General features: G+C 41.5%; 1 protein-coding gene across 1 annotated transcript; it reads right to left on the bottom strand.

Annotated features, from left to right (window-relative positions):
- Positions 1–1,542: 1,542 nt before the first annotated feature.
- On the bottom strand, positions 1,543–26,637 carry LOC126473335 (uncharacterized). Its single transcript, XM_050100364.1, has 3 exons — positions 26,476–26,637; positions 5,045–6,055; positions 1,543–1,648 (listed from the first exon to the last, which is right to left on the bottom strand). The coding sequence occupies exons 1-2, from the start codon at positions 26,635–26,637 to the stop codon at positions 5,075–5,077; spliced, it is 1,143 nt and encodes a 380-aa protein (XP_049956321.1). The 3' UTR covers positions 1,543–1,648; positions 5,045–5,074.
- Positions 26,638–27,221: the final 584 nt, after the last annotated feature.

Genomic DNA, 27,221 nt, shown 5'->3' with positions numbered 1-27,221 from the left:
CAATGGCTCCGAAAACTTGTATGTTCGTCGTTTTGAGTTGCTTGTTGGATCTTACTTGCGTTCCTGTATATTTCGAATAACCCTGAGATTTTGTATTTCCTAGGTCTCACACTTCTTTCACGTCTTCTTGACTGCAACTGCATGTCTACATACTATACAGATAATGTGCTGAGACAGACGAACAAAAAATATTTCGAAATGCCATACACGATACTGTAAATAGCTTTCTATCATCATAAATATAGCATAGACGTCGGACACGACAGCTGCGCACGACAAAATGTTACCTCTTGGATGTTATATCAATATCAGCATTACTTGTTCATATTTTGTAGTTAAAATTAGACGAGACTCTTCATTACTATTTCAGCACGAATTTAAAATATCTCCAGTTTCTCAGTTAGGGCCAAAGGTGTCGAGAGATTTGCTGTCGTGCTCGGCAATCGCTGGAATTGGTAATGCCCACAAAGTTTCATCCCCAGCTATCCTCTTTGATTTATGATCTGGTGGAAATGAAACATGATTAGTACAAAGGCCTAATACGTTCTCTTGGGTACATAAAGAAGAAGAAAAATTGATAAAGAAATTTATGTTTGATATTTACTAGTAAAGTATACTCCGTACTACACACTAGCAATATCATAATGTCCTGTACTGCACAATTATCACATCAGTACCTAGATTTCGCAAAGCCACGTATATTTCATCTCGAAGTTAGATATCAGCATCTTGAGATTAAAGTTCACTCTTATGCTCGTCTTTGCTTACAAATAAATTTGTTTTTGATTCGTTAGCAAATACAATTTTTCTTCTTTTCTATTTAGACTTCTTTCATTTTTCCTGTTGTTTAATGGAAAGAAAATAAAAAACGCTCTTATTTAACCGCAGAAAAACATGTGTGGGTAGAAACGAAGAAGAAAACGTGTTTACTGAAGGCAGGAGCTATCCAAAAGAAATTTAGATATTAGAAAATTCCTCAGTTCCACACGTTGGAAGCTCTAAATCAAGCTGCAGCATCTTTTTCTCAGTATTTATTGCTAAAGTCATTAATCTGAACCACGAGGGGTGACCGCGTTGTCTAGGGCGCCTTGTCACGGTTCGTGCGGCTCCCCCCGTCGGAGGTTCGAGTCCTCCCTCGGGCATGGGTGTATGTGCCGTCCATAGCGTAAGTTAGTTTAAGTTAGATTAAGTAATGTGTAGGCTTAGGGACCGACGACCTCAGCAGTATGATCCCATAAGACCTTACATTAAATTTCCAAATTTCATTAATCTGCATCGCAATGTGAGAGCGGAACCTAATGTTTCTGTCTGGTTTGCTGGAAACATAAATCATAGTAGTTACTCTCAAAGCCGTTTATGGTACACATGACGTGTGTATAAAACTACCGTTAAAGATGTTACCAGCTTCACTTAAGAAATTCTGGAAAAAAAGAGAATTATTTCAGAGTAACAAGCAAGAATCGTGATTTTATTGTACAGATGTTAGGAACTGAATGCGCCTTGTAAACACGAGAAGAATGTGAGTACATAAATAAGACTTAATGTTGTAGGAAAGTGTTTATTAGTGTGCGCTGTCTCGTCCATCTCATCGGTCAGTTCAGATCCAGTAAAGGGAAGCAGCTGCTCCCATCCACTCGTAGTCAGCGTCCTGGAATAAAAGCAGTAAAATTATAGTGCATTACCAGGAAAAGTATAGAACACGACAAAAATTTAGTAATCTGATGAGTGAAATTGGAGAAAAGAAAAGGCATATACGACAGTATATTAACCTAGGCTGCTGTTTCTCTATCCAGTGACCTGCTTTTATTTCTTGAAGTCACTAACATTCCACAGGCTTTCGCATTCGGCGTGCTTTCGCAATGTCTGTGCGCGTGTGTGGTGCTAACCTGAGCCGGGAGTCAGCAGGTTTCAGCGCTAGCAGATTGTGCAACATCCTTTGCAGAACTGATGGCTGCGGAGGTCTGGTTTTTGTACAATTACATCTTTGATTTACACATAATTTTTCTACACTGCGTATTTACGTCAAGTAACAATCTTCCACTTCTTCCGACGATGCATACAACTACCCATCAATTGTGAGATGTGAAAATGAAAATGTGGCCCTTACGCCTCTTACAATAGTGTGTATTCAAAGTTCCAGACAGATATTTATCAAAGTTGTCAGAAAGTAAATGATGAGTTAACTTTATCTGAGAGAGTGCACAATATAACACCTTCTTCTGTGTTGTACCAGCAAACATTCAGCGCAAATAAAAGATTCGTTAAATATAATGCAATCGTGTTCCATTCGAGGGTTTAGCTCCTCCGCCCAAGAAGCCATAGTTGCCAAGTCTTCATGAAGTCTCGAGCTGTTCATTAAATCATTCTCCTTTTGCTGCTTTTACGGCCTCGTTGGACCACATCAGTCAGTCATTTTCTGGTAATCTTCTTCAATAGGTTTTCTTTCCGAATCGCCAAGCATCTTTTCATTCGTTGACTTAAACCTTTATTAATCGTAAATGGCTCAGATATTTCTTCTCTGGACTTTGCTTTAGATTTGGTGTTTGTTAGCGTTAATTTTATTGTTTTTGTTAATTTTGGATGGAACCCAAAATTCCTCAGTATCTTCTTCATTAAAGATCTTTGGACACAATCATAAGTTTTTTCGAAGTCTACAAGGGTTTCGACTTGTTGTTTTTCTTAATCCACTACCAATTTCAAAGCGATTATCTGGCCAGACAAGCTTATCCAGGACCTTAATCTTCGTTGGTATTCACCTGGTTCAAATTCTAGTTGGTCTTTACAACGATTGTATAGAATTCGTGAAATGACTTTATACGTTATATCCAAAAGGAAAATTCATCTATAGTTGTCTGGATTTGATTCGCCTCCTTTTTTGTGTAACGGGTGGATTGTAGCTATAGTCCAATGTTCTGGTAGTTCTTCTTTGTTCCAAATTTTAATTATGAATTGGCATAAAGATATCTTGACTGTATCTGTTGCATATTTGTCATTATTACACTTTTTATATAAAAGATAGGATTAATCGGAGAAAAAATTTTTCACATGCCATCACTTTTCAAAAAATCTTTCTTAACGGTTACCGTTTCTCTTGTTGATAATAGGCTACTACTTACTGGACCACTGAACACTGCTGTAGAGTTTTTAAAGGGACACACCCACCTCTAGCATTACTTTTCCTCAACAGAAGTAGTCGATACCAGAAATATTTTCGAATTTTGGACAGGTTTTTTATATCAGCTGTTTCTCTAAAAAAGAATTCGTATGATGTGTTATATTTCAAGCTAAAATCGATAAAAAAAAAGAATTGCTTTGTTTTGTTTGTTACAATCGATATGTACTAGCTCTGAATGTGCACTTAATTTTGTTTAGAAACATTTGAAATAACGAAATATTTGACACACTTAAAATTTGTATTATTAATTACGCAATTTGATACTGTTTATCATGTTTATTTCTGAATTCATTTATAAAATAATAATATAAATTAATAGAAATCCATTTGTCAAGAAATTTTGTAAACCCTTTGGAATATTGTTATTACCATAGAGTGAGGAAGTATTAGTGGGCATGCCTCTGATGTGATCGTACGTGTTTTTCTATTTTGGAAAGACAATGTAATTTCGGCTTTCTTAATGCGAAAATTCAAAAGACAGTGTGATATAGAAAAATCTGACAGAATAAATTATCATGAAAACAAAAAATTTGCACAGGCTTACTTCAAAAATGATTTAAGTCGGTTGGAACCATGAGAACCTAAAATATGAAAATTTCAGCTTCAAGAATCGGTCCACAGACATGAGGAACTGGAACCAACTACGAGAAAAGACGATAAGTACAAAGTTTATACTAAATCTTACTCCTCTCGTTTTTTTTTTTTTTTAAAAGAGACTTCACCATCGAAAATAGTAGTGACAACAACACATTTTGGGAGGGGGAGATTACAACTTCAGAAATTATTACATAAAACTATTAGACAGTGCATCGTTGAGGCACAAAAAGAGGAGAAATGTGGAAATTCAATTCCATCTTAAAAGTTTATTAGGTCCGAGTGATAGCGTACTATGGCTTTTATTAAACTTGTCTTCCAAGAAGCGATGGAGGAAACGCAAAAAGTTTATAAGGAAAGCTAAAGGTAGAAGGGCATTAAGAAACAATACAAAGGTTTGCAAACGACTTATCTCTCTCACTGGGAGTAGAGAAAATTTATAAGAGCCGCGAACTGGAATGGAGCACTTATTTAGTCCAGAATCGGTGTTAAAAGCAACAATAGAAAGAGGAATAGAGTTTCAGTACCTAAAAACTGATTCAGGGTATCACAGAAGCAGAAAAATTCCTTCCAGAAATGAGATTTATTGATATTAAGTACTGAAGTACACTTGAAAAAGAAGTTTCTGAAACAGAATGTCAGGAACACAGAATTGCATGGCAGTTAGCTGGAAAATTGGCGAAGATATTGCAAATTTCGTAAGTTGGGTGTTCCGCATATTGCATAAACTATGTAAAACATATGTTGTTGGCACACCCAAAGTTACGTTAGTTATTAAACTCGATTTTCCCATATTTGTATCAGGCTTTCCCCATTTTCAATGATACATTAGCAACACTCAGTAGTCAGATTTTAAACTCAAAATTATCATAACGAATCCAGCGTGTTGACCTCTGGGCTACACCGCCGCCGCTGTGGCCGAGCGGTTCTAGGCGATTCAGTCTGGAACCGCGCTACCTCTACGGTCGCAGGTTCGAATCCTGCCTCGGGCAAGGATGTGTGTGATGCCCTTATGTTGGTTAGGTTTAAGTAGTTCTAAGTTCTAGGGGAGGGGGGGGGAGGGTGATGACCTCAGATGTTAAGTCCCATAGTGCTCAGAGCCATTTGAACCATTTGAGCTACACCGCTCAGTTCAAACCTGAGGGTGTTCCATTGAAAGTTTTAAAAAAGCTACGATAATTATTCCCGAAAGGGAGTAATCAATAAGATATCTGACATTTTAAAAATCACAAGAAGTCTCTGAAGCGCTTTAAGTGAAGTTGAAGGCCGACTTACCTGTTTTGTGGAGCATCCCATTACTTTGTCCTATTCCTTCATGTCGTACGGCGAAACAATTTGAACAGATTCCTTGACGTCTTCCACAATGTCCTTGTCTTCCTCTTCTTCGATAAGTGTCTCTACGCCGTCCTCAGTCACTATTGGTTCGACGATCAGTTTCTTATCCACGTCCGTCTTAACGTCTTTATCCACCTCGACAATCTCCTCGCCTTCGGGACCCTCGCGAACGTGCACTGCGTCGGTCTCGAATTCTTCCTTGTCACCTCCGTAGCGCTCGATAACGTACGGCTTGGCGTGGTAGTTCTTGACAGGCACCAGCACCTCTTTGCTGACTACGTGCGGCCCGTAACCGTAGTCGAAGTACTCCTTACCGACGAAGGGCCTGTGGTGAGGTTCCCAGCCCTTGCGCCCCTCCACGATCACGTGCTTGTAAGGTAGGGGCTTGATCCCAGTGTCTACTGACTTCTCGACGAAGACTGCCTTCCGGTCGATGAAGTCTCCGGGCCAGCCGCCGTCCCCGTGCTCGATCAACTCCTTGGTCTCCACGAAGTCAGTTTCCCGGAACCTCGGCTTCTCGACATAGACGGGCTTGTAGCGGTCCACGTAGTCGACGTGCTTGCCCACGACGACCGCCTTTGTGGCGACGGGCTCGTGGCTCCATTGCCTGTACGGAGCCACGACGACCGGCTTGGAGATGACGCGCTTCGCTTGCCAGTCGCGTGCGGGAGCCACCGGCCAGTCGGCTTCTTCGTAGTAGTAATCGCCTTGAGGGAGAGTTTGGTACGGGTACTCCTTACGCGCCAGCACCACTGGCCTCAGGTGCTCGTGTGGGCTGTGGTAGTACTCATGGGGGTGGCGGGGATAGCGGATGTGGTCGTCTGCGGAGTCACCTTCCTTCTTCTCCTCTGTGGTCTCCATTTCCACGTACACCTCGAGCTCGGCCAAGTCCGCGTCGCCATCAGAGGTATAGCCATCCAGATACCCTTCTGGCTTGTCGTGTGCCAGCACCTGCAACACGAAAGCAAACCACTATTACAGCGTCACCGTATCGTACTGGATTCGTGATTTCCTGTCAGGAAGGTCGCAGTTCGTAGTAATAGCTGCGGGCCTATGGGGTATTGTCTCAGCTGTGCGACTGGATTCGTGATTTCCTGTCAGGAAGGTCGCAGTTCGTAGTAATCTTGCATGCTCGTTTTGTATTATCACGTAATAGGGGAGAGAGTGTGGCAGATATGATGCGCGAGTTGGGATGGAAGTCATTAAAGAAAAGACGTTTTTCGTCGCGGCGAGATCTATTTACGAAATTTCAGTCACCAACTTTCCCTTCCGAATGCGAAAATATTTTGTTGAGCCCAACCTACATAGGTATGAATGATCATCGAAATAAAATAAGAGAAATGAGAGCTCTAACAGAAAGGTTTATGTGTTCGTTTTTCCCGCGCGCTGTTCGGGAGTGGAATGGTAGAGAGATAGTACGATTGTGGTTCGATGAACCCTCTGCCAAGCACTTAAATGTGAATTGCAGAGTAATCATGTAGATGTAGATGTACTGCTACATAACTAAGACGCATTTGCAGCCTCTGCGGGTGATCTCTTCATCGTCAATAGATGGCTAAGAGCGCTACAGTTATTATAAAAGAGTTATCTGCGTGTTACTGTTTTTAAAAGAAGGAGCTGTAGAATAACAAGGCAAATTACTACCCAGAGTTGTAACCAGAATATAAGGGTCAGTAAAGTGAAAAGGAGACATGTGGAAAAAGTATGTAAACTGTTCATTATTTCGTAAGTAATCTTCATAACTGTTGATACATTTATCGCACTGTGAGACAAGACAGTCAATGCCTTCATGGAAAAATGTTTTAGGTTGCCTACGGAACCATAATTGTACCTAGGCGTGTAGCTCTTCGTCCGTTGGACCCGCCCACATGTCGCTGAGTTTGTTTCCAGTACGCTGTAGAAGTTTCCTGGTAAGTCCTTGCACATCCTTCGTAAGTGCCGATCCTTCCCTATGCTATTTCCATATTTTTGGAGACCTGAAGAAAGCCTTTCGTGGCCTTGCGAAGAGATACGCACCTGAATACAGTCATGATTCCGAAGGCAACCGCAACCATTTTTCCATGTAGGCATTGACCGTCGTGTCTCACAGTGGGATAAATGTACTAAAAGGTACGGCCATCACTTTTCAAATAGTAAACAGTTTACTTACTTTTTTCCAGCTGCTTCATTTAGAGATATGGTTGTTGGTGTGCTCGTTTTTCTGAATTGTTTTTCAGTTTATTAGCAGTATTAAAATTTAAAAAAACTGAAAAAGGTTTAACATTTCAGCACATCCACTAACGAAGTTTGGCCGAGCGGTTCTAGGCGCTACAGTCTGGAGGCGCGCGACCGCTACGGTCGCAGCCTCGAATCCTGCCTCGGGCATGAATGTGTGTGATGTCCTTAGGTTAGTTAGGTTTAAGTAGTTCTAAGTTCTAGGGGACTGATGACCTCAGAAGTTAAGTCCCATAGTGCTCAGAGCCATTTGAACAATTTTGAACTAACGACGTTGTTTTTAAAACGAAACATTTTAGAATAAAAAATGTCCACGAAAGTGTTCAACAAGTGCTACAGCAGTTTGTTTTTTATAAAGGAACGTAAATTATGGATACTATAGGTTCTTCGGTCTATAGCTGATCCATACCACTGTCTCTACCATGTCTACCATTTTTTCTATAAATCTTGCAGCCAAGTGTCAGATTCCTTCTAGTAATGTAGTTTACTGTATGTTACAAATGGTCACGGCCACTACCGTTTAACCTTATAGAGGATCGTGAGATACCAATTGTAATCACGGAGCGGAGAAAGTGGTCACCTAACTATGGATTATTTGAGTGGACAGCAGCTGTAAATGTGTGGTAAAAGATACTAGTGCACGTGCTCGTATGTAAAATATGTAATGTGCTTGCGATTATAACTTTATTCATTCGAATGAATCCAAATTTTTACCTAACTTGATTGCTTGACGAAAAAATGGAGACAGCTGTTGAACACGAATGTTTATATCCTTTCGAAAATTGCACATTAATGTTGTTACTATGTGGCACAATAGTGTGACACATTGACTTTCTGGTTTCATCAAGAGATGCAGAAACATTTCGGAAAAAGTATTTCAACTGGCAGCTTAAGGTTACATGTAGCTGGTATTCGGTCGGAGAATGATTTTTGGAGTGCGTCCTGCCTATAGTCACAGCGCGTAAATTATAAAGGCGTTGGGTCCGACCCCTATTACGTTAATTTACTTCTGCTTAGATGTCATTCACAACCACACCTCATTTAAAGGAAGGAAGATTAGGGTTTAATGTCCCGTTGACATCGAGATCATTAGAGCCGAGCACAAGCTCGGATAGTTTCAAGGGTCTAGAAGGGCGTTGGCTGTGCTCTTCACAGAATCATCACGGAATTTGCCTGGAGCGATTTAGGGAAATCGCGGAAAACCTAAATCTAGACAGCCGGTCGCGGATTTGAACCGCCGTCCTCCCGATTGGGAGCGCTGTCTGCTATCCACTGCACCACCTCGCTCGATGAAACCATATTTGTGTCCAGTCGTTATAGTTTGTTTTTCCGTTTTACAACCGAATATAGATCCCGTCTTGAAAGAACAAATTCCACCAGCGTCAACTCACTGACTGGTAACGAAACTGTGAAAAACAAAATACCGCGCTGGATTAGCCGAGCGGTCTTGGGCGCCGCAGTCATGGACTGTGCGGCTGGCCACGGCGGAGGTTCGAGTCCTTGCTCGGGCATGGGTGTGTGTGTTTGTCTTTAGGATAATTAAGGTTAAGTAGTGTGTCAGCTTAGGGACTGATGACCTTAGCAGTTAAGATTTCATACACATTTGAACAAATACAAAATGATCCATCTACAAGCTCTGATTTTAAAAGGCGCTAGAATGAATGAGTCATTATATGCAAACTCGCTGAAAGAAGCATCTGAAGTAAAGCGGTCAGCGGTTTTTTAGACGAACTTTGGTTTCGTGCACACTACACTGAAATTTATTGTTGTGAAGTCATAGCGCGTGACGAGTGTTGTCACAGAACAGTGCCGGGAAATGTTCCATTCTTGTGAATATATTCACTTCTCCTTTGTGACGTCCGCCTCGATAGTTGAGTGGTCGGCGCGGCCGAATGCTGTGTAAAGGGGCCCGGGTTCGGTTCACGGCTAGGTCGGAGATTTTCTCTGCTCAGGGACAGGGTGTCGCCTAGTCTTCATCATCATATCATCGCCATTGACACGCAAGTCGCCGAAGTGGCGTCAACTCAAAAGACTTGCACCAGGCGACCGGTGTACCCGACGGGAGGCCCTCGCCACACGACATTTCATTTCCTTGGTGACACTAATAGGAAAACTTTTTGGCAACTTCAGCGTCAGTTCCATTGTTTATATATTCAAGTAACGTTTCAGTTGGCATAACAACACTGCGTGGACTACCTTCGAAGTCTTTCCAAAAATATGAAAAGTTTGAGATGGTTTTTGAGAATCAAACCTTAGACGTAGTCGCTTTAAGCAAGACCACTAACCACTAGACCACGCTGACGGTTTGCTACTGTTGCTGTGCCTTAACTTTTACTATTATTACATTAGATGACCAGAAAGGCTATGTCACGCCAACAAAGTGTGTGTGTGTGTGTGGGGGGGGGGGGGGGGGGTGATGACTCCTGTAAGTGAAACTGAAAATATAACTAAATCTGTCGGTATAGATTCGAACGAAGAGTCGGAATTATCACCCACGAATCATACAGCAGACGAGACGACGAAACAGAATATACAGTTTTACGGATACTGACAGAGAGGCGTAGTGCGCACCGAACGAGAGACACTGCAACGCATAGGCGTCCGCAGAAATTTATCCGCGGGGGGGAAAGATTATAATGTGAAGACATGTGATGTCCCAAGAATTGTATTTTGCACGAAGTACACACATTGACTTATTTTACCTTTAGCGATTAATTGTTATTCAGTCAGTAACTTTGAGGTAAATTACTTTGAGTCCAATAGCAAATATACGTGTATAGTATTTCTTTTTATATTATTAATATGCCAGCTTTTAATTCAGTGCTTTGAAATGACATCAGTATTTGATGAAATCCAGGATACACAATTAAAATCCAGGATATTCAGATAAAATATTTTCTTCCTCTGTCAATAATGTTGAAACTGGAAGTTAAAAACCCGAAATAGAACTGTCAGAATGATCGAGAAAATAAAGAGCTGTACGAGTAAAGGACAGAAAATAAATTAGAAATTCTATTTCTGCAATGTTCTGTAAATTGTAACAACCGCCTTGACTGCAGGACAGTGCTGAAATCGCCCCAGCCCAAACAAATGGCTTAATTTTCCGTGAAAACGTCGGGGCTAAACAAACACAAGTTGTATTGGTTTTGCTAAAGCTGCATCATTTCCTCTCGCGCTCAGCAACGCTAAATCGAATCTTCAGTAGAATCTCAATCAATGAATGCTAAAATTCTGCAGAAATGCAAAGTCTGTTCCCCGATTCCAGGAGGGGATATGTACTCCCTCTTCCCCCAGCGCCTAAAGGCGGGTAGCGAGTGGCAGCGCTCCATTTATATTTATGTAATAATACCGTCACTGCCTCCCCTGCCGCCTACGGTGGCCGAACGGTTCTAGGCGCTACAGTCTGGAACCGCGCGACCGCTACGGTCGCAGGTTCGAATCCTGCCTCGGGCATGGCTGTGTGTGACGTCCTTAGGTTAATTAGGTGTAAGTAGGTCTACGTTCTAAGGGACTGATGACCTCAGAAGTTTAAGTCCCATAGTGCTCAGAGACATTTGAAACATTTGAACTGCCTCCCCTCCCTGCTTCCATAGCGTCAGCACGACGGTGCTGCCATCCCAGTCACATAACCTTATATAGTTGGCTAAGAAAGTTTATCTGTTATTCTGTCTCTTGTAGGTGAGCAAAACATTCACCCATTTCGTGCTTTCTCACTATCTTCTGGTTTTCACCGAAATGTTTTCATACATGAACAAGGGCGCCCCTACAGGAGGACACACTCTTGGGGAAAAGAAAAAAAATGCAGTGTAGTCAGGTGTTTTTCTTCCAAGAAAATGATTGAAAATTCGGGATTACGTAGTTTATTTTTTTTTATTTTTTATTTTTTTGTAGGATTGGAATTGGAACGTTTTTAATACTACTTCGTCTTCCAAAATGTTAAAAATACTCCATACCCAGCTCTTGCTCCTCCGCCCCCCCCCCCCCTCCCCCCCCCAGAAATTACCGCACGGGTGATCTTGCACATGAAGATCACATATCGTAGATTTTACTTCCGTGCACTCTCCTCCTGGGTGCTGTTAAGGATTTCCATTTGGTACACCTTGCTGGAAATATTGCTCCAAATATCTAAGAATCTCAAAACGGACTGTAAATGTATCAATTCGGATGTAATGTTGCCTGAGTTAGGAAGAAACGAATTTCCGACTTCTAATGTCTGAAGTGTATGAAGTGGTTCAGTATCAGTCGAATATAAATCGAAGTTTTAAATAAAAGTCCCTTCAAATACTCTTTTTGTTGGCCATCATGTGACCGATCTATAATTAGTAACTCCAAACAGCCTCGACTACTTATGTGTATACAGTGACCAACCAATAAAAGGTAAACGAATATCTGTCGGCAAGAATACTTACCATTCAGTGCTGCACAAGAACATGTGAGTAGCCATAGCAGCTAGAACCATGTCTTCCCTGTAAAGTAGAGAAGCTACCGTCCTACACGAAAACTCAGCTAAAGGTATTACCCAAGGCTCAGATATTAGCAAAGACTCCAGGACGTTGCCAAAGAACGCGCATAGAATGATAAATGAAGAAAGAGGAAGAGGAGAGGTTTAACGTTTCGTCGACTAAAGGTAATTATAGACGGAGCGCAAGGTCGGAAAAAGGAAATTTGTGGTAAGGCCTTATGGGATCAAACTGCAGAGGTCATCGGTTCCTAAGCTTACGCACTACTTAATCTGACTTAGCTAACTTACGCGAAGGGCGACACACACACCCGTCCCCAAGGGAGGACTCGAACCTCCGACGGGGTGAGCCGCGCCCACCTTGACAAGACGCCCTAGACAGCGCGGCTACCCCGCGCGGCGCAAGCCCGGATAGAACATGGATAGAAAGAAAAATCCGTTGAAGCCTTTACAAGGAGCCATGAGACGTTTGACTTCAGTGATTTATGGAAAGGAGGGAGCACATAATAAGAGGCCGTGCGGCTCTAGGCGCTATAGTTTGGAACCGCGAGACCGCTACGGTCGCGGGTTCGAATCCTGCCTCGGGCATGGATATGTGTGATGTCCTTAGGTTAGTTGGGTTCAAGTAGTTCTAAGTTCTAGGGGGACTGATGGCCTCAGAAGTTAACTCCCATAGTGCTCAGAGCCATTTGAACACACGGTATGAGACGAAGTACACTCCTTGGCACTGCTACTGTCTGTCAGAAGCGCATAACGTGGCCACCTGTTTTCAGATCATGTGCACCTGAAGAGCACTCTGAGCTGGAGAAGAATGGAGCCAGGAAATGGTAGAGTGAACTTTGCATGAAATTATTTCCTGAAACCACGGAAGCCCTAAATTTCGGTAGCGGGACACGTGCTGTATATGAATCGTGCTTCTCTTGGATATAATCTCATCACCTTAACCACTTCACCGTTTCGTCGGTCTTTTGATAAGCGTATATTGTATTTTAACATCAGCAAAAGCAAAACGAGGATAATGGAATGTAGTCGAATTAAGTAGGGTGATGTTGAGGGCATTAGATTAGGAAATGAGACACATAAAGTAGTAAAGGAGTTTTGCTATTTGGGGAGCAAAATAACTGATGATGGTCGAAGTAGAGAGGATATAAAATGTAGACTGGCAATGGGAAGGAAAGCGTTTCTGAAGAAGAGAAATTTGTTAACTTAGAGTATAGATTTAAGTTTCAGGAAATCGTTTCTGAAAGTATTTGTATGGAGTGTAGCCATGTATGGAAGTGAAACGTGGACGATAAATAGTTTAGACAAGAAGAGAATAGAAGCTTTCGAAATGTGGTGCTACAGAAAAATGCTGAAGATTAGATGGGTAGATCACACAACTAATGAGGAGGTGTTGAATAGGATTGGGGAGAAGAGAAGTTTGTGGCACAACTTGACTAGAAGAAGGGATCGGTTGGTAGGACATGTTCTGAGGCATCAAGGGATCACCAATTTAGTATTGGAGGGCAGCGTGGAGGGTGAAAATCTTAGAGGGAGACCAAAAGATGAATACACCAAGCAGATTCAGAAGGATGTAGGTTGCAGTAGGTACTGGGAGATGAAGAAGCTTGCGCAGGATAGAGTAGCATGGAGAGCTGCATCAAACCAGTCTCAGGACTGAAGACCACAACAACAACATTGTATGTTAGGTGGCCGCTATTAGATGGGAAATCAAAACTGATCGAATCAGAAAGTTTCTTCCGACACTAGAAGTGTCGATTTCAGTTCGCCTTCGTCTATGTCAGAATATATTCCAAAACGCTGCGTAAATTTTAGACGTTTATGCACTTCCGGTACGTTCTTGAATAATTGTAATGGTACTTACCAACATAAGCACACATCACAGAAAAAAGACGGTGCTACTACAGTGACAAAACAGCACTCGACCACAAGATTAGTTTGATTCTAAAATGCACTTCTTTTCATGCATAACCGGTTATTGCTTTTCGGGGAAAGCTGTGGAAATTATTGTGACTGGAGAATAATAAAACGTAATGACAGTAAATGATATTAACATTCGAGCCCAGTAGATGGGTGAAGAGTGTGACGTGCTCTCGTCTTTTATAAGCCCACCTAGAGAGCTAGGTGTCGCTGAAGCTTCATAATCTTCCAATAGACACATATTTTGCTTCATATAACAATTTTGTTTTTATTTTAATTGAAAATGAAACTCCTCCAGCTATATTTAATATTTCATATTTATTTGGCTACTAGTTTCCACGTTGCGTCAACGTCATCTTCAGGACTGTACACTTTGACGATACCAATTGTGTGTGGCTGTGTACTAGAAGTCCGCGGTGAGACCAATACGTGCTCCACATGTGGATATCATCAATTGATATCATCAGAGTGTACGGGCCTGAAGATGACGTTGACGCAACGTCGAAACCAGTAGCCAAATAAGTATGAAATCTTAAATACAGCTGGAGGAGTTTCATTTTCAATAAAAAAATTATACCAGCTGATGTCCCACCATCATACAATTTAAATATGGAAGTAAGAAGATTTTGTTCTTTAGTCTGTGCCTTCTAACATCTGAAATGCCCCATGTAAGACGTAAAACAATATTAAGTGTTTATGCTAAAGCCGTTACAAATATTAAGCTACAAAAGACACATATAATGCAATCCAGCAGCATGAATTCATCGTGAAAATTAATAATTCTGATCCGTGTTACGTCTGTGAGATTCTTCTTATTGTTTGTATTGGCAACTCAGCCTTATTATCTGCGAGAGCGTGCTGAAGAGTAATGCCTCAGAATTTCTTATTTTAAAACTCTGGAAGCTTTTTAAATGAAACGAACTTACTTAACAGTCTACAACTTTGTTCTTCATGTCTACATATTTGCAGTTTTCTGGCGCTTGAGTGCACCGATTTGTAGCATATAATATATCGGTGTGTAACTTAAATATGATGGTGCGTGAGAAACAGCGCGCTGTGATCTAATTTAGAATTAAAGGAGTTCGTCCACACTTGGGGCACCCTGTCCTTCAGCATGACAATGTCGTACCACACACGAGCGCTGCGACATCTGCAGCAATCCGACGGCTTGCGTTCTCTGCCATCGATCATCATCAGTACACTCCTGACTTGGTCACATCTTATATTCGTCTGTCTCCAAAACTTAAAGATCGTCTTTGAAGACATTTTAATAGTGGTGAAGTGGTGAAAGCAAAGCTAGTGTTGTGGCTCCGTCAACGAAGTCAAACATTCTATAGTGTGGGTACCAATAAACTGATCTCTCGTTGAGAGAAATATGTCCGTCACTAGGGTGACTATATTGAGAAATAAATGAAGAATAAAGCTGTATAACAGTTAATAAGATTTTTTCTGCGTTTGTGACCGCGTTGTCAATATGTAAAACTACCGACGTTTCGGTCACTGTTGTAAGTGATCTTCTTCAGGCTGTTTTTGTTTACTCCTTAATGGGGAAACTTGTTTCTTATATACCTGCAGACGTGGCGGTTATCTAATTCTGATGGGCTAGTAAAAATGAAGGGGTGGGATGTTAAAAGTTTTTATTGGTTTTTTATTAAAAGCCGACATTTTTATAGGTGTTTGCATTACTGCAAGCACTATTACAAACACCAATCAAAAGGTCTGGTTTCCACCAATGGAAAGAAATAATAAAAACACCAATAAAGAACTTCTAACATCCCTTCTCTTCATCCTTACCAGCCTATCAGAATTAGATAACAGACACGTCTGCAAGTATATAAGAAACAAAGTTTTCGAATTCAGCGGTAAACAAAAACACCCTGAAGAAGGTCACTTGCAACAGTGACCGAAACGTCGGCAGTTTCACATATTGACAATGCGGTCACAAACCCAGAAAAATTTTATTAACTGTGGCACTGGCCACGGAAGCCTTCGTTTATGAAGTTGTAGAACATGTTTTCACATAAGAATTTCGAAAGCATTACTTTTCAACTCGCCCTCGTGTAGCATAAGTTACATACTAGGAAACACAGGTTACTTTTACCTGAGAGGGTAGCTAATTGACTAATTTATTAATTTCGACGCTTTTGTTTCATTGTAAAGGCTTACATTTTTTTCTGAGCGGTGTGTCCGTTGGCAAGCATTTTGGTCATAATATCAAATGTTGAGCAAAAAGAGAATGTTACGTAATTATTGGTTGGGAGACAACACGTGGTAGTTAAACAACCTAATGGGAGTGGTTTATAATCCTTGTACGTGTTGGTACCTTTCCCTAATGATAAGTAAATTTAATTTTTTTAGATGTATTTATTTTGTATGTTGACAGTAATGAGCACTCATAGAGCGTACTGTTCTGACTGATGAAGGGCGTTCGAAAACTCGGTGCCAACAAATACGCTGCCAACGTGGCTGTCGATATTAACGGTTCCTTCCCAGAACGACTCATCATAAACAGTTTCTCACGCCCTCAGTCCATGAGACATAGCGAAGCAATTTGTCGTGTATCCTTCTAGATTATTTGATAAAGTTGGGCGTACAATAAAGATCTCGGATGTTGAGATAGCCTGCGTTTATAGAGGTCACGGTCCAAATAAATTACCCACAGATTTTACCAGAGAGATGGTTACCAGACCTTAGAAAATTTATAATAGGTAATTATTGACTCAGACAAAAGAGCGCTTCAAAATCCAATCCAGAACTCCGTATCAAAGAGTGGATGAAGCACATGGACAAAAGAATACTGTACGCTGACTACGGAAATCCGTTTGGACTCTTAAAGTTAGGGATCCTGTACATCAAGTTCTTGTTAAGTAATACCAGAGCCAGTGCTGGAAGCTCTCAGCAGTGTAGAAGAAGCTGTGAGGGAATGTCATAGTTTCTGAAGAGGAATACAAACTGAACGGGAAAGATAAAGACACAGCCCTTATAGAGATGGTCAGCAAGACTTACAAGTATTCTTGATGAGAATGAATGACGTATTTCGAGCAAAATATCGGTCAAGGACAAACGTCAGAGTTGGGGAGAACATGCTGGAAGAATGTGAATATTTAATAAAAGGAAGCAAGACTAGACAAGATGACCGAAGCAAGGAATGTATCAGTAAAAGTCTGCTCCAGGCGATAAGAGATTTAGACAGCAAAGAGATCCAACGGCACTGAAATTTAAAACGGAATAGAGGAAAAAGTACCTAAAATGCTCACATGGAATATATTAATAAACAAGTAAAATTTTGAGCATGTGAAAAAGGCAAGAAAAGAGAAATACTGAGAGCATGTACAATTTAGTGCTGCTGAAGGATGCTAGAACTAAATGGAATACAAAGGACAAATTGAAGAACGTCTTGTGTAAGTAGGCGAAGTATGAAGTCTATGAAGAACTCTTACGATAATAAGCAACAGTTTGAAGGGACAACTGCTAAGGTACCAAGAAATAGTTAAAAACACCAGAAATAATAGAGAAGAAGGAACCATCCTGACATTTGACTGAAACGATTTAAGGAAATTACGGGAAATCTAAATCAGGAGGGCCGGACTCAGGTTTGAACCATCGTCATCCCGAATCCGAGTCCAGTGTGCTTACCACTGCGCCGCCTCACTCAGTGTAACCTTCCTACCTTACTTGTACGGCCGCTAATACTGTATTTTTACTGTCGCGTTCTCTGTTAATGTCCGTTGCCTTTTATTTCCTGAGAAACCAAAATATCTTCTGTAAATGTCAAATGGTTGCGATTATGTTGTAAAATAGATATCACATAAAAATTTCAAGCTTATACCGAAAGAATTATAATTAAAGTTTAGAAACAGAGTATAACGCAGCAAAATAATGGAAACGTTATAAGCACTCTCAAAGCATCCACAGACCATCAGAGTACATCTGAATACCTTACAGAGAACTTTTATAAGGAAAATAACAAATACACAAGGTAGGACTATATGAAATTGAAATTGGATTTGATGGAGTACTACACTATGAATATTCCCAAGTCGTTGGTTTATAACAAATACTTCTTAAACGCAGTAAAGTTAACAACTGATGTCGTGCGTAGAAGTGGAATCAAGTCTTAGCCGAAATTATTGGGTTTAGATATTTCGTGTTTTTTTCAAAAAAAATGTTCAAATGTGTGTGTAATCTTATGGGACTTAACTATTAAGGTCATCAGTCCCTAATCTTACACACTACTTAACCTAAATTATCTTAAGGACAAACACACACACCCATGCCCGAGGGAGGACTCGAACCTCCGCCGGAATCAGCCGCACAGTCCATGACTGCAGCGCTTCAGACCGCTCGGCTAATCACGCGCGGTTTTGTGTTTTTTAAACTACTTCAGTAAATGGGACGTTTCTTTTATTTTTTCACAGATCGATAGAATTTTACTTTCGTCATTTCTTTTTCTGTTGCTCCATTGCTAACGGTCTTGTTACTGACTAGATACTAAATACCAATAAAATAGAATGTTAATTTGAACCAATCTACATCAATGGCAGCATGTCGCAGATGTACAGAGGAAATCTGTTACAAATACTGAGGAGTGAAGCTACGCCGTACAAAGACAGTGGTCGGCAACAAAACTATGAAGTACAGGGGTTGGACAAAATATGAAAACACAGCGGGAAATGCATGCTTGAATATACATGCAGGTACCAACCAAGCCTGGAGGTTGCGCTGTTGTATTTGACCGCGAACGGTACCTGTGCAATGTCCTCAATACGTTGCAAGCGTCAGTCGTAGTGGGAACACTACTCCGTGGAGTTGTGAGAGCATTATGCCGGAGCTAAGAGAATTCCAGCGTGGGCAAATTGTTGGCGTTCCTGTGGCGGTTACTTCCGTAACCAAGGTAGTGGAACTGTTGGGGGTCTCAAGAGGCACCCTATCGAAGATTGACAAAGTATACAGGAAAAGCGCAAAACCAGCCCCTGCTAAGTCACAACGGGGACGAAAATGTGTGACGAGTGATCGTGACGGACGGTCATTAAAGAAGACTGCAATGAAAAATAAGAGAACTGCAGAACGTCACACACGCAGATCCTGTCAGCACCAAAACAATATGAAGAGTGGCTCCATATACATAGAATGGCAGGGCGGCCTGGAGTTACAAAACCACTCATCAGTGAAGCATGTGTCCGTAACAGGAAAACGTGGTGCTGAAGCCATAAAATGGAACAAAGTCATCTTGTTGGATGAGTCATTTTTGACAGCGTTTCCAACTTCTGGTCGGGTTTACTTCCCAAAAGTGAAACATGACGGGGGTTCAGTGATAATTTTAGCGGCTATATCTTGGTATTCCATGGGCCCCATGGTCACTCTGCGAGTTCGCATTACTGCCAAGGATTATGTGATCATTGTAGCTGATAAATTCCATCCCATGGTGTTTGTTCCCTAATGATGATGCTGTGTTCCATGATTAAAGGGGCCGCTCTTCACACAGCTCGCATCGTTCAGAACTGGTTTTTTCGCCACGACGATGAATCAGACACTCATGAGTCAGAGCAGATCTCAATATTATTGAGCCTTTGTGGTCTGATTAGGCGAGAAGGTTATATACGAGAAGGTTATATACGCTGACTTACATGCTGTGTGAACAGACAGTACAAGTTGGCAGAATCCTGATATGCGCAAGTCCCATGAGTGCTTTGTACACCATTGTAAGAACACTTTCGGTAAAAATATTGTCTGTAGCGTAGGACATCCAAATATACATTACAAGATGAAAATATCTCAGTGGATACGGGCTACAGCTGTACACCGCGCAACGAACGCGCAACACCTTGCACCTTCTTCACTATCCTTTCTGTTCCTCAGTTTGGATACTTCCGACTGCTTGCGTTTAAGGCAATGTCAAAATAGTTAACATTATGTGACTCTAGAGGAACGTGGTACTAAACTATCCAACATCCTATACATCAGAATCCAAGCATCCTTAAATCTAGTTTTCAGCTGGAAAACATTGGTACCAAAAAAATGGTTCAAATGGCTCTGAGCACTATGAGACTTAACATCTATGGTCGTCAGCCCCTAGAACTCAGAACTACTTAAACCTAACTAACCTAAGGACATCACACAACACCCAGTCATCACGAGGCAGAGAAAATCCCTGACCCCGCCGGGAATCGAACCCCGGAACCCGGGCGTGGGAAACGAGAACACTACCGCACGACCACGAGCTGCAGACACATGGGTACCTTTAATAGGTAAGAGAAAGGCACATGGTTACCAATAAAACGAAGTTAACACCGCTCGTTTTAGAACTGCTGTTATTGTGTGGTGGCTAAGAATATCTTGCAGTTTTCAGTGGAGTGTGTAAATGATAACAAGCAAGGGACAAAAACTTTCAAATTAAATTATTGCTTATTTTTCACTTAGATTTGTTCCAAATTCTACATCTACATCTTCATGGATATTCTGCAAATCACATTTAACTGCCTGGCAGAGGGTTCATCGAACCACCTTCACAATTCTCTATTAATCCAATCTCGTATAGCGCGCGGTAAGAACGGACACCTATATCTTTCCGTACGAGCTGTCATTTCCCTTATTTTATGGTGATGATTGTTTCTCGCTATGGAGGTTGGTGTCAACAAAATATTTTCACATTCGGAGGAGGAAGTTGGTGATTGTAATTTCGTGAGTAGATTCCGTCGCAACGAAAAACGCCTTTCTTTTAACGATATCCAACCCAAATCCTGTATCATTTCAGTGAGATTCTCTTCCATATTTCGCGATAATACAAAATGTTCTGCCCTTCTTTGAACTTATTCGATGCACTCCGTCAGTCCTACCTGGTAAGGATCCCACACCGCGCAGCAGTACTCTAAAAGAGGACGGACAAGCGTAGTGTAGGCAGTCTCCTTAATAGATCTGTTACACTTTTTAAGTGTCCTGCCAATAAAACGCAGTCTTTGGTTAGGTCCCCACAACATTTTTTATGCGTTCCTTCCAATTTAAGTTGTTCGTAGTTGTAATACCTAGGTATTTAGTTGAATTTACGGCTTTTAGATTAGACTGATTTATCGTGTAACCGAAGTTTAACGAATTCCTTTTAGCACTCTTGTGGATGGCCTCACGCTTTTCTTTAGTTAGGATCAACTGACAATTTTCGCATCATTCAGATATCTTTTCTAAATCGTTTTGCAATTTGTTTTGATCTTCTGATTACTTTATTAGTCGATAAACGACAGCGTCATCTGCAAACAACCTAAGACGGCTGCTCAGGTTGTCTCCCAAATCGTTTATATAGATAAGGAACAGCAAGGGGCCTATAATACTACCTTGGGGAACGCCATAAATCACTTCTGTTTTACTACATGACTTTCCGTCAATTACTACGAGCTGTAACCTCTCTGACAGGGAATCACAAATGCAGTCACATAACTGAGACGATATTCCATAAGCACGCAATTTCACAACAAGCCGCTTGTGTGTTACAGTGTCAAAAGCCTTCCGAAAATCCAGAAATCGATCCGAAATCCCTTGTCACTAGCACTCAACGCTTCATGTTAATGGAGAGAAAGTTGTGTTTCACAGGAACGATGTTTTCTAAATCCATGTTGACTGTGTGTCAATAAACAGTTTTCTTCGAGGTAATTCATAATGTTTGAACACAATATATGTTGCAAAATCCTGCTGCATATCAACCTTAACTATATGGGCCTGTAATTTAGTTGATTACTCCTACTACCTTTCTTGAATTCATTGAAATATTAAACATGTAAATGTAATTGTAAGTTCAATACACTTTGTAAAGGAGATCTTGAATGATATTTTCATTTTGACATGTTACTTGGTTGCTTCTTTAATTTGGTCGGTTAAAGGTAAAAGCTTCACTTTGAATGACACAATGTTCAGTGTCTTCAAATTCGTGGTAAGTGGATTGTCATTAATTTTTTTAAAAAATGAGTGTATTCAAATCCTATATACGAAGAACTAAAAAAGACTGATATATTTAATGGGTCGAATTTCTGACTGTGGGCTCTGCTCTTCAGTGTGATGAATGAAACCCACTGAAAAACTATCTAACAGAACCGAATACTAAATTCAGAGAGCATAAAACAATATTTATTCCTGTTTTATGTTTACTGAATTTTGTTTCTGAATGTATGAAACTTTTTTATTACATGAAATATATTCGCAGTTGTGAATATGGACAACCATCAGGTGCATTATGAAATGACGACAATGAAAATTTGTGCTGGACCCGTTCCCGAACCCAGATGTCCCGCTTATAGCGAGCGGTCGCCGTACAATTAGACAGTACGAGCGCAATTCACGGCCAGACACACAGTTCCACATGTCGTGAAACACGTGTCTACAACCTGCACAACATGCATGCAAATCCGAAAGACATTGGATCGTGCTTCTCAACAACATAGGCACTATCATATCGTATTTTTATGCGTTTCATTCACCATGCCGTTGGCTGTTAGAAATTCGATCCATTATATGAAGGGCTTATTTCTATAGCGGTACAAGTCCATGTTTGTTCATATTGAGATACAAAGTCCTAAAGTTAAATGAGCGCTGAAAAATCTGCAGCTGAGATACCAGAAATATTCAAGCCATATGGCTTTTTCCTAGAGATGAACCTTTCTTTCTGTTTGTTTCGCTCATTAATTTCAGAAGCATTATAGGCAGAAAAGTGGAGGTAATGGACTTGTACCACTATTGAAACAAGCCCTTCATATATACCAGTTCTTTTCATCCAGATACCACGCGAGCTGGTAATAAGGCAGGTGAAGTCACAAATGGGAGTATTTTGGAGGGAATTTCTACTTTCAAAATGCAACCATGGGAAACTTCCTCAAAACCTTGGTTGGACCCAAAGCACTGAACATAACTTTTTTTTTTTTTTTGGAACGATATGCCCCGAGCAATTCTCTACTCCAACGAGCAGAGCTATTTCTTGGAGATCCGGCCCATTATAGTGTTCTTTTAAGCCAGACATCCTAGTCGGACGGAAGCGCGAAGCGGTGCACAAGAAATCCCAACTGAAATATTCAGGAGGGGATTTTCTGTTCCAGTATTCGTAACGTGTATCCATAGGACATGTGGCCTGTAATTGAAGAAGTGTCATGATGATCTCTCCATTGGCAAAAGATTCCGGAATAGTCCCCCATTCGGATCTCCGGGAGGGGACTGCCAAGGAGGAGGTTACCATGAGAAAAAGATTGAATAATCAACGAAAGGATAACGTTCTACGAGACGGGGCGTGGAATGTCAGAAGCTTGAACGCGGTAGGGAAACTAGAAAATCTGAAAAGGGAAATGCAAAGGCTCAATCTAGATATAGTAGGGGTCAGTGAAGTGAAGTGGAAGGAAGACAAGGATTTCTGGTCAGATGAGTATCGGGTAATGTCAACAGCAGCAGAAAATGGTATAACAGGTGTAGAATTCGTTATGAATAGGAAGGTAGTGCAGAGGGTGTGTTACTGTGAACAGTTCAATGACCGGGTTGTTCTAATCAGAATCGACAGCAGACCAACACCGACAACGATAGTTCAGGTATACATGCCGACGTCGCAAGCTGAAGATGAACAGATAGAGAAAGTGTATGAGGATATTGAAAGGGTAATGCAGTATGTAAAGGGGGACGAAAATCTAATAGTCATGGGCGACTGGAATGCAGTTGTAGGGGAAGGAGTAGAAGAAACGTTTACAGGAGAATATGGGCTTGGGACAAGGAATGAAAGAGGAGTAAAACTAATAGAGTTCTGTAACAAGTTTCAGCTAGTAACAGCGAATACCCTGTTCAAGAATCACAAGAGGAGGAAGTATACTTGGAAAATGCCGGGAGATACGGGAAGATTTCAATTAGAGTACATCATGGTCAGACAGAGATTCCGAAATCAGATACTGGATTGTAAAGCGTACCCAGGAGCAGATATAGACTCAGATCACAATATAGTAGTGATGAAGAGTAGGCTGAAGTTCAAGACATTACTCAGGAAGAATCAATACGGAAAGAAGTGGGATACGGAAGTACTAAGGAATGACGAGATACGTTTGAAGTTCTCTAACGCTATAGATACAGCAATAAGGAATAGCGCAGTAGGCAGTACAGTTGAAGAGGAACGGACATCTCTAAAAAGGGCCATCACAGAAGTTGGGAAGGAAAACATAGGTACAAAGAAGGTAGCTGCGAAGAAACCATGGGTAACAGAAGAAATACTTCAGTTGATTGATGAAAGGAGGAAGTACAAACATGTTCCGGGAAAATCAGGAATACAGAAATACAAGTCGCTGAGGAATGAAATAAATAGGAAGTGCAGGGAAGCTAAGACGAAATGGCTGCAGGAAAAATGTGAAGACATCGAAAAAGATATGATTGTCGGAAGGACAGACTCAGCATACAGGAAAGTCAAAACAACCTTTGGTGGCATTAAAAGCAACGGTGGTAACATTAAGAGTGCAACGGGAATTCCACTGTTAAACGCAGAGGAGAGAGCAGATAGGTGGAAAGAATACATTGAAAGCCTCTATGAGGGTGAAGATTTGTCTGATGTGATAGAAGAAGAAACAGGAGTCGATTTAGAAGAGATAGGGGATCCAGTATTAGAATCGGAATTTAAAAGAGCTTTGGAGGACTTATAGTCAAATAAGGCAGAAGGGATAGATAACATTCCATCGGAATTTCTAAAATCATTGGGGGAAGTGGCAACAAAACGACTATTCATGTTGGTGTGTAGAATATATGAGTCTGGCGATATACCATCTGACTTTCGGAAAAGCATCATCCACACAACTCCGAAGACGGCAAGAGCTGACAAGTGCGAGAATTATCGTACAATCAGCTTAACAGCTCATGCATCGGAGCTGCTTACAAGAATAATATACAGAAGAATGGAAAAGAAAATTGAGAATGCGCCAGGTGACCATCAGTTTGGCTTTAGGAAAAGTAAAGGGACGAGAGAGGCAATTCTGACGTTACGGCTAATAATGGAAGCAAGGCTAAGGAAAAATCAAGACACTTTCATAGGATTTGTCGACCTGGAAAAAGCGTTCGACAATATAAAATGGTGCAAGCTGTTCGAAATTCTGAAAAAAGTAGGGGTAAGCTTTAGGGAGAGACGGGTCATATACAATATGTACAACAACCAAGAGTGAATAATAAGAGTGGACGATCAAGAACGAAGTGTTCGTATTAAGAAGGGTGTAAGACAAGGCTGTAGCCTTTCGCCCCTACTCTTCAATCTGTACATCGAGGAAGCAATGATGGAAATAAAAGAAAGGTTCAGGAGTGGAATTAAAATGCAAGGTGAAAGGATATCAATGATACGATTCGCTGATGACATTGCTATCCTGAGTGAAAGTGAAGAAGAATTAAATGATCTGCTGAACGGAATGAACAGTCTAATGAGTACACAGTATGGTTTGAGAGTAAATCGGAGAAAGACGAAGGTAATGAGAAGTAGTAGAAATGAGAACAGCGAGAAACTTAACATCAGGATTGATGGTCACGAAGTCAATGAAGTTAAGGAATTCTGCTACCTAGGCAGTAAAATAACCAATGACGGACGGAGCAAGGAGGACCTCAAAAGCAGACTCGCTATGGCAAAAAAGGCATTTCTGGTCAATAGAAGTCTACTAATATCAAATACCGGCCTTAATTTGAGGAAGAAACTTCTGAGGATGTACGTCTGGAGTACAGCATTGTATGGTAGTGAAACATGGACTGTGGGAAAACCGGAACAGAAGAGAATCGAAGCATTTGAGATGTGGTGCTATAGACGAATGTTGAAAATTAGGTGGACTGATAAGGTAAGGAATGAGGAGGTTCTACGCAGAATCGGAGAGGAAAGGAATATGTGGAAAACACTGATAAGGAGAAGGGACAGGATGATAGGACATCTGCTAAGACATGAGGGAATGACTTCCATGGTGCTAGAGGGAGCTGTAGAGGGCAAAAACTGTAGAGGAAGACAGAGATTGGAATACGTCAAGCAAATAATTGAGGACGTAGGTTGCAAGTGCTACTCTGAGATGAAGAGGTTAGCACAGGAAAGGAATTCGTGGCGGGCCGCATAAAACCAGTCAGTAGACTGGTGACCAAAAAAAAAAAAAAAAAAATCGTTGAAAATACAGGGAAACCTGCCAAAAACGTGGTCGGAACTGATCCGTTTACATCTCCAGTGGTCGCTAGTGACACAAGAAAACTGCACATTTCGAACAAGTTATCGACTTTGCTCGGTATAAGAATAAACAAACACACTCTCACAGACACCAGTTTTTCAGTTTTTTTATCTGGAACATATTGTCCCAAAACTAAATTACAAAAGTTTCCATCACGCAGTTCCGACCAGTGTTTTTCGGAGGTTCCCCTTGGTTGTGAAGCAAATACTGGAACAAATACTGGAACTGGAAAGCCCTTCCAGATATCCCCAACTGGAACTCGGTCTGCCCCAATCCCTGAGTCTACGATTCCGTTAATCGAACGGAGTGCCCTGCCTAGAAAAAATGGTTCAAATGGCTCTGAGCACTATGGGACTTAACATCTATGGTCATCAGTCCCCTAGAACTTAGAACTACTTAAACCTAACTAACCTAAGGACATCACACAACACCCAGTCATCACGAGGCAGAGAAAACCCCTGACCCCGCTGGGAATCGAACCCGGGAACCCGGGCATGGGAAGCGAGAACGCCACCGCACGACCACGAGCTGCGGACGCCCTGCCTAGAGAAAGATTTTAATTTCTTTGCCCGAAGCAGTTTAAAATAAAATAATACCTGCGAGACGACGGCGTCCAGCTCCTCCTGGCTGGTGGTGTGTGCCACTGGCGAGATGTCGCGCCACGATTCGGGGTCGTGCTCGTAGCCGTAATATTCTTCGGCCGGCGCCGCCGCCACCGCCGCCGCAAGGCACAGCACGAGCGCCACCCACGCAGCCATGTCGTCCAGAGCTCGGCCTGCTGCAGTTGCTCTTTATAAGCTGCTGCCCCGCAGCCCCTGTTTACAAACACAACTCGGCGCATTGCCAAAGCGAGCGGACGGGCCTCCCGACACGTCACTGCTAACTCTAACATGTATTCCGTAAGGGCGCGTCGTCGTCCAAAGTGTGACACAACCGCTGGAGACCGGTCGCACTCCGTGTCGCGTTGCAGGTTCCAGCTATGTTTTGGATTTGCGTGTTCTGTGAATGGTGCCCTCGTAGACACTGTTGGGTTTCGTCAAGTCGACAACACGGAATACTCGCAACAGCGTGGAAAAATCAAAAACTGCTGTAGGGCACTGGTCTTTACTGGGCTATTTTAATGATCACCTTTCATGCAGTAGCTCTTTCTCCCACATATCCCACTTCGTGCTGTTATTTCCATATTTCCATTTTTCTACAACTTACGTCAAAAAGCAGTTAAAAAGTACGTGTTATGCAATATGTTTCATACAGCGAGAATTACTTATAGGAGGTTTGATAAAAAATGTCAAACAAATAAGTGACAATGTTGGTAGCTTGAATTCATTCTCGCTGTCGATGA

Source organism: Schistocerca serialis, chromosome 1 (genome assembly GCF_023864345.2).
Source record: "Schistocerca serialis cubense isolate TAMUIC-IGC-003099 chromosome 1, iqSchSeri2.2, whole genome shotgun sequence".
Lineage (NCBI taxonomy): Eukaryota > Metazoa > Arthropoda > Insecta > Orthoptera > Acrididae > Schistocerca > Schistocerca serialis.
This window is presented reverse-complemented; position numbering and strand designations above follow the sequence as displayed.

What these genes read in the sequence shown, in the direction of transcription:
- LOC126473335 (XM_050100364.1), bottom strand. Translation starts at nt 26,637, where the DNA reads ATGGCTGCGTGGGTGGCGCTCGTGCTGTGCCTTGCGGCGGCGGTGGCG. An exon ending in TGGACGCCGTCGTCTCGCAG is followed by an intron (nt 6,056 to 26,475) that starts GTATTATTTTAT and finishes TTCGTGTTGCAG; the next exon opens with GTGCTGGCACACGACAAGCC.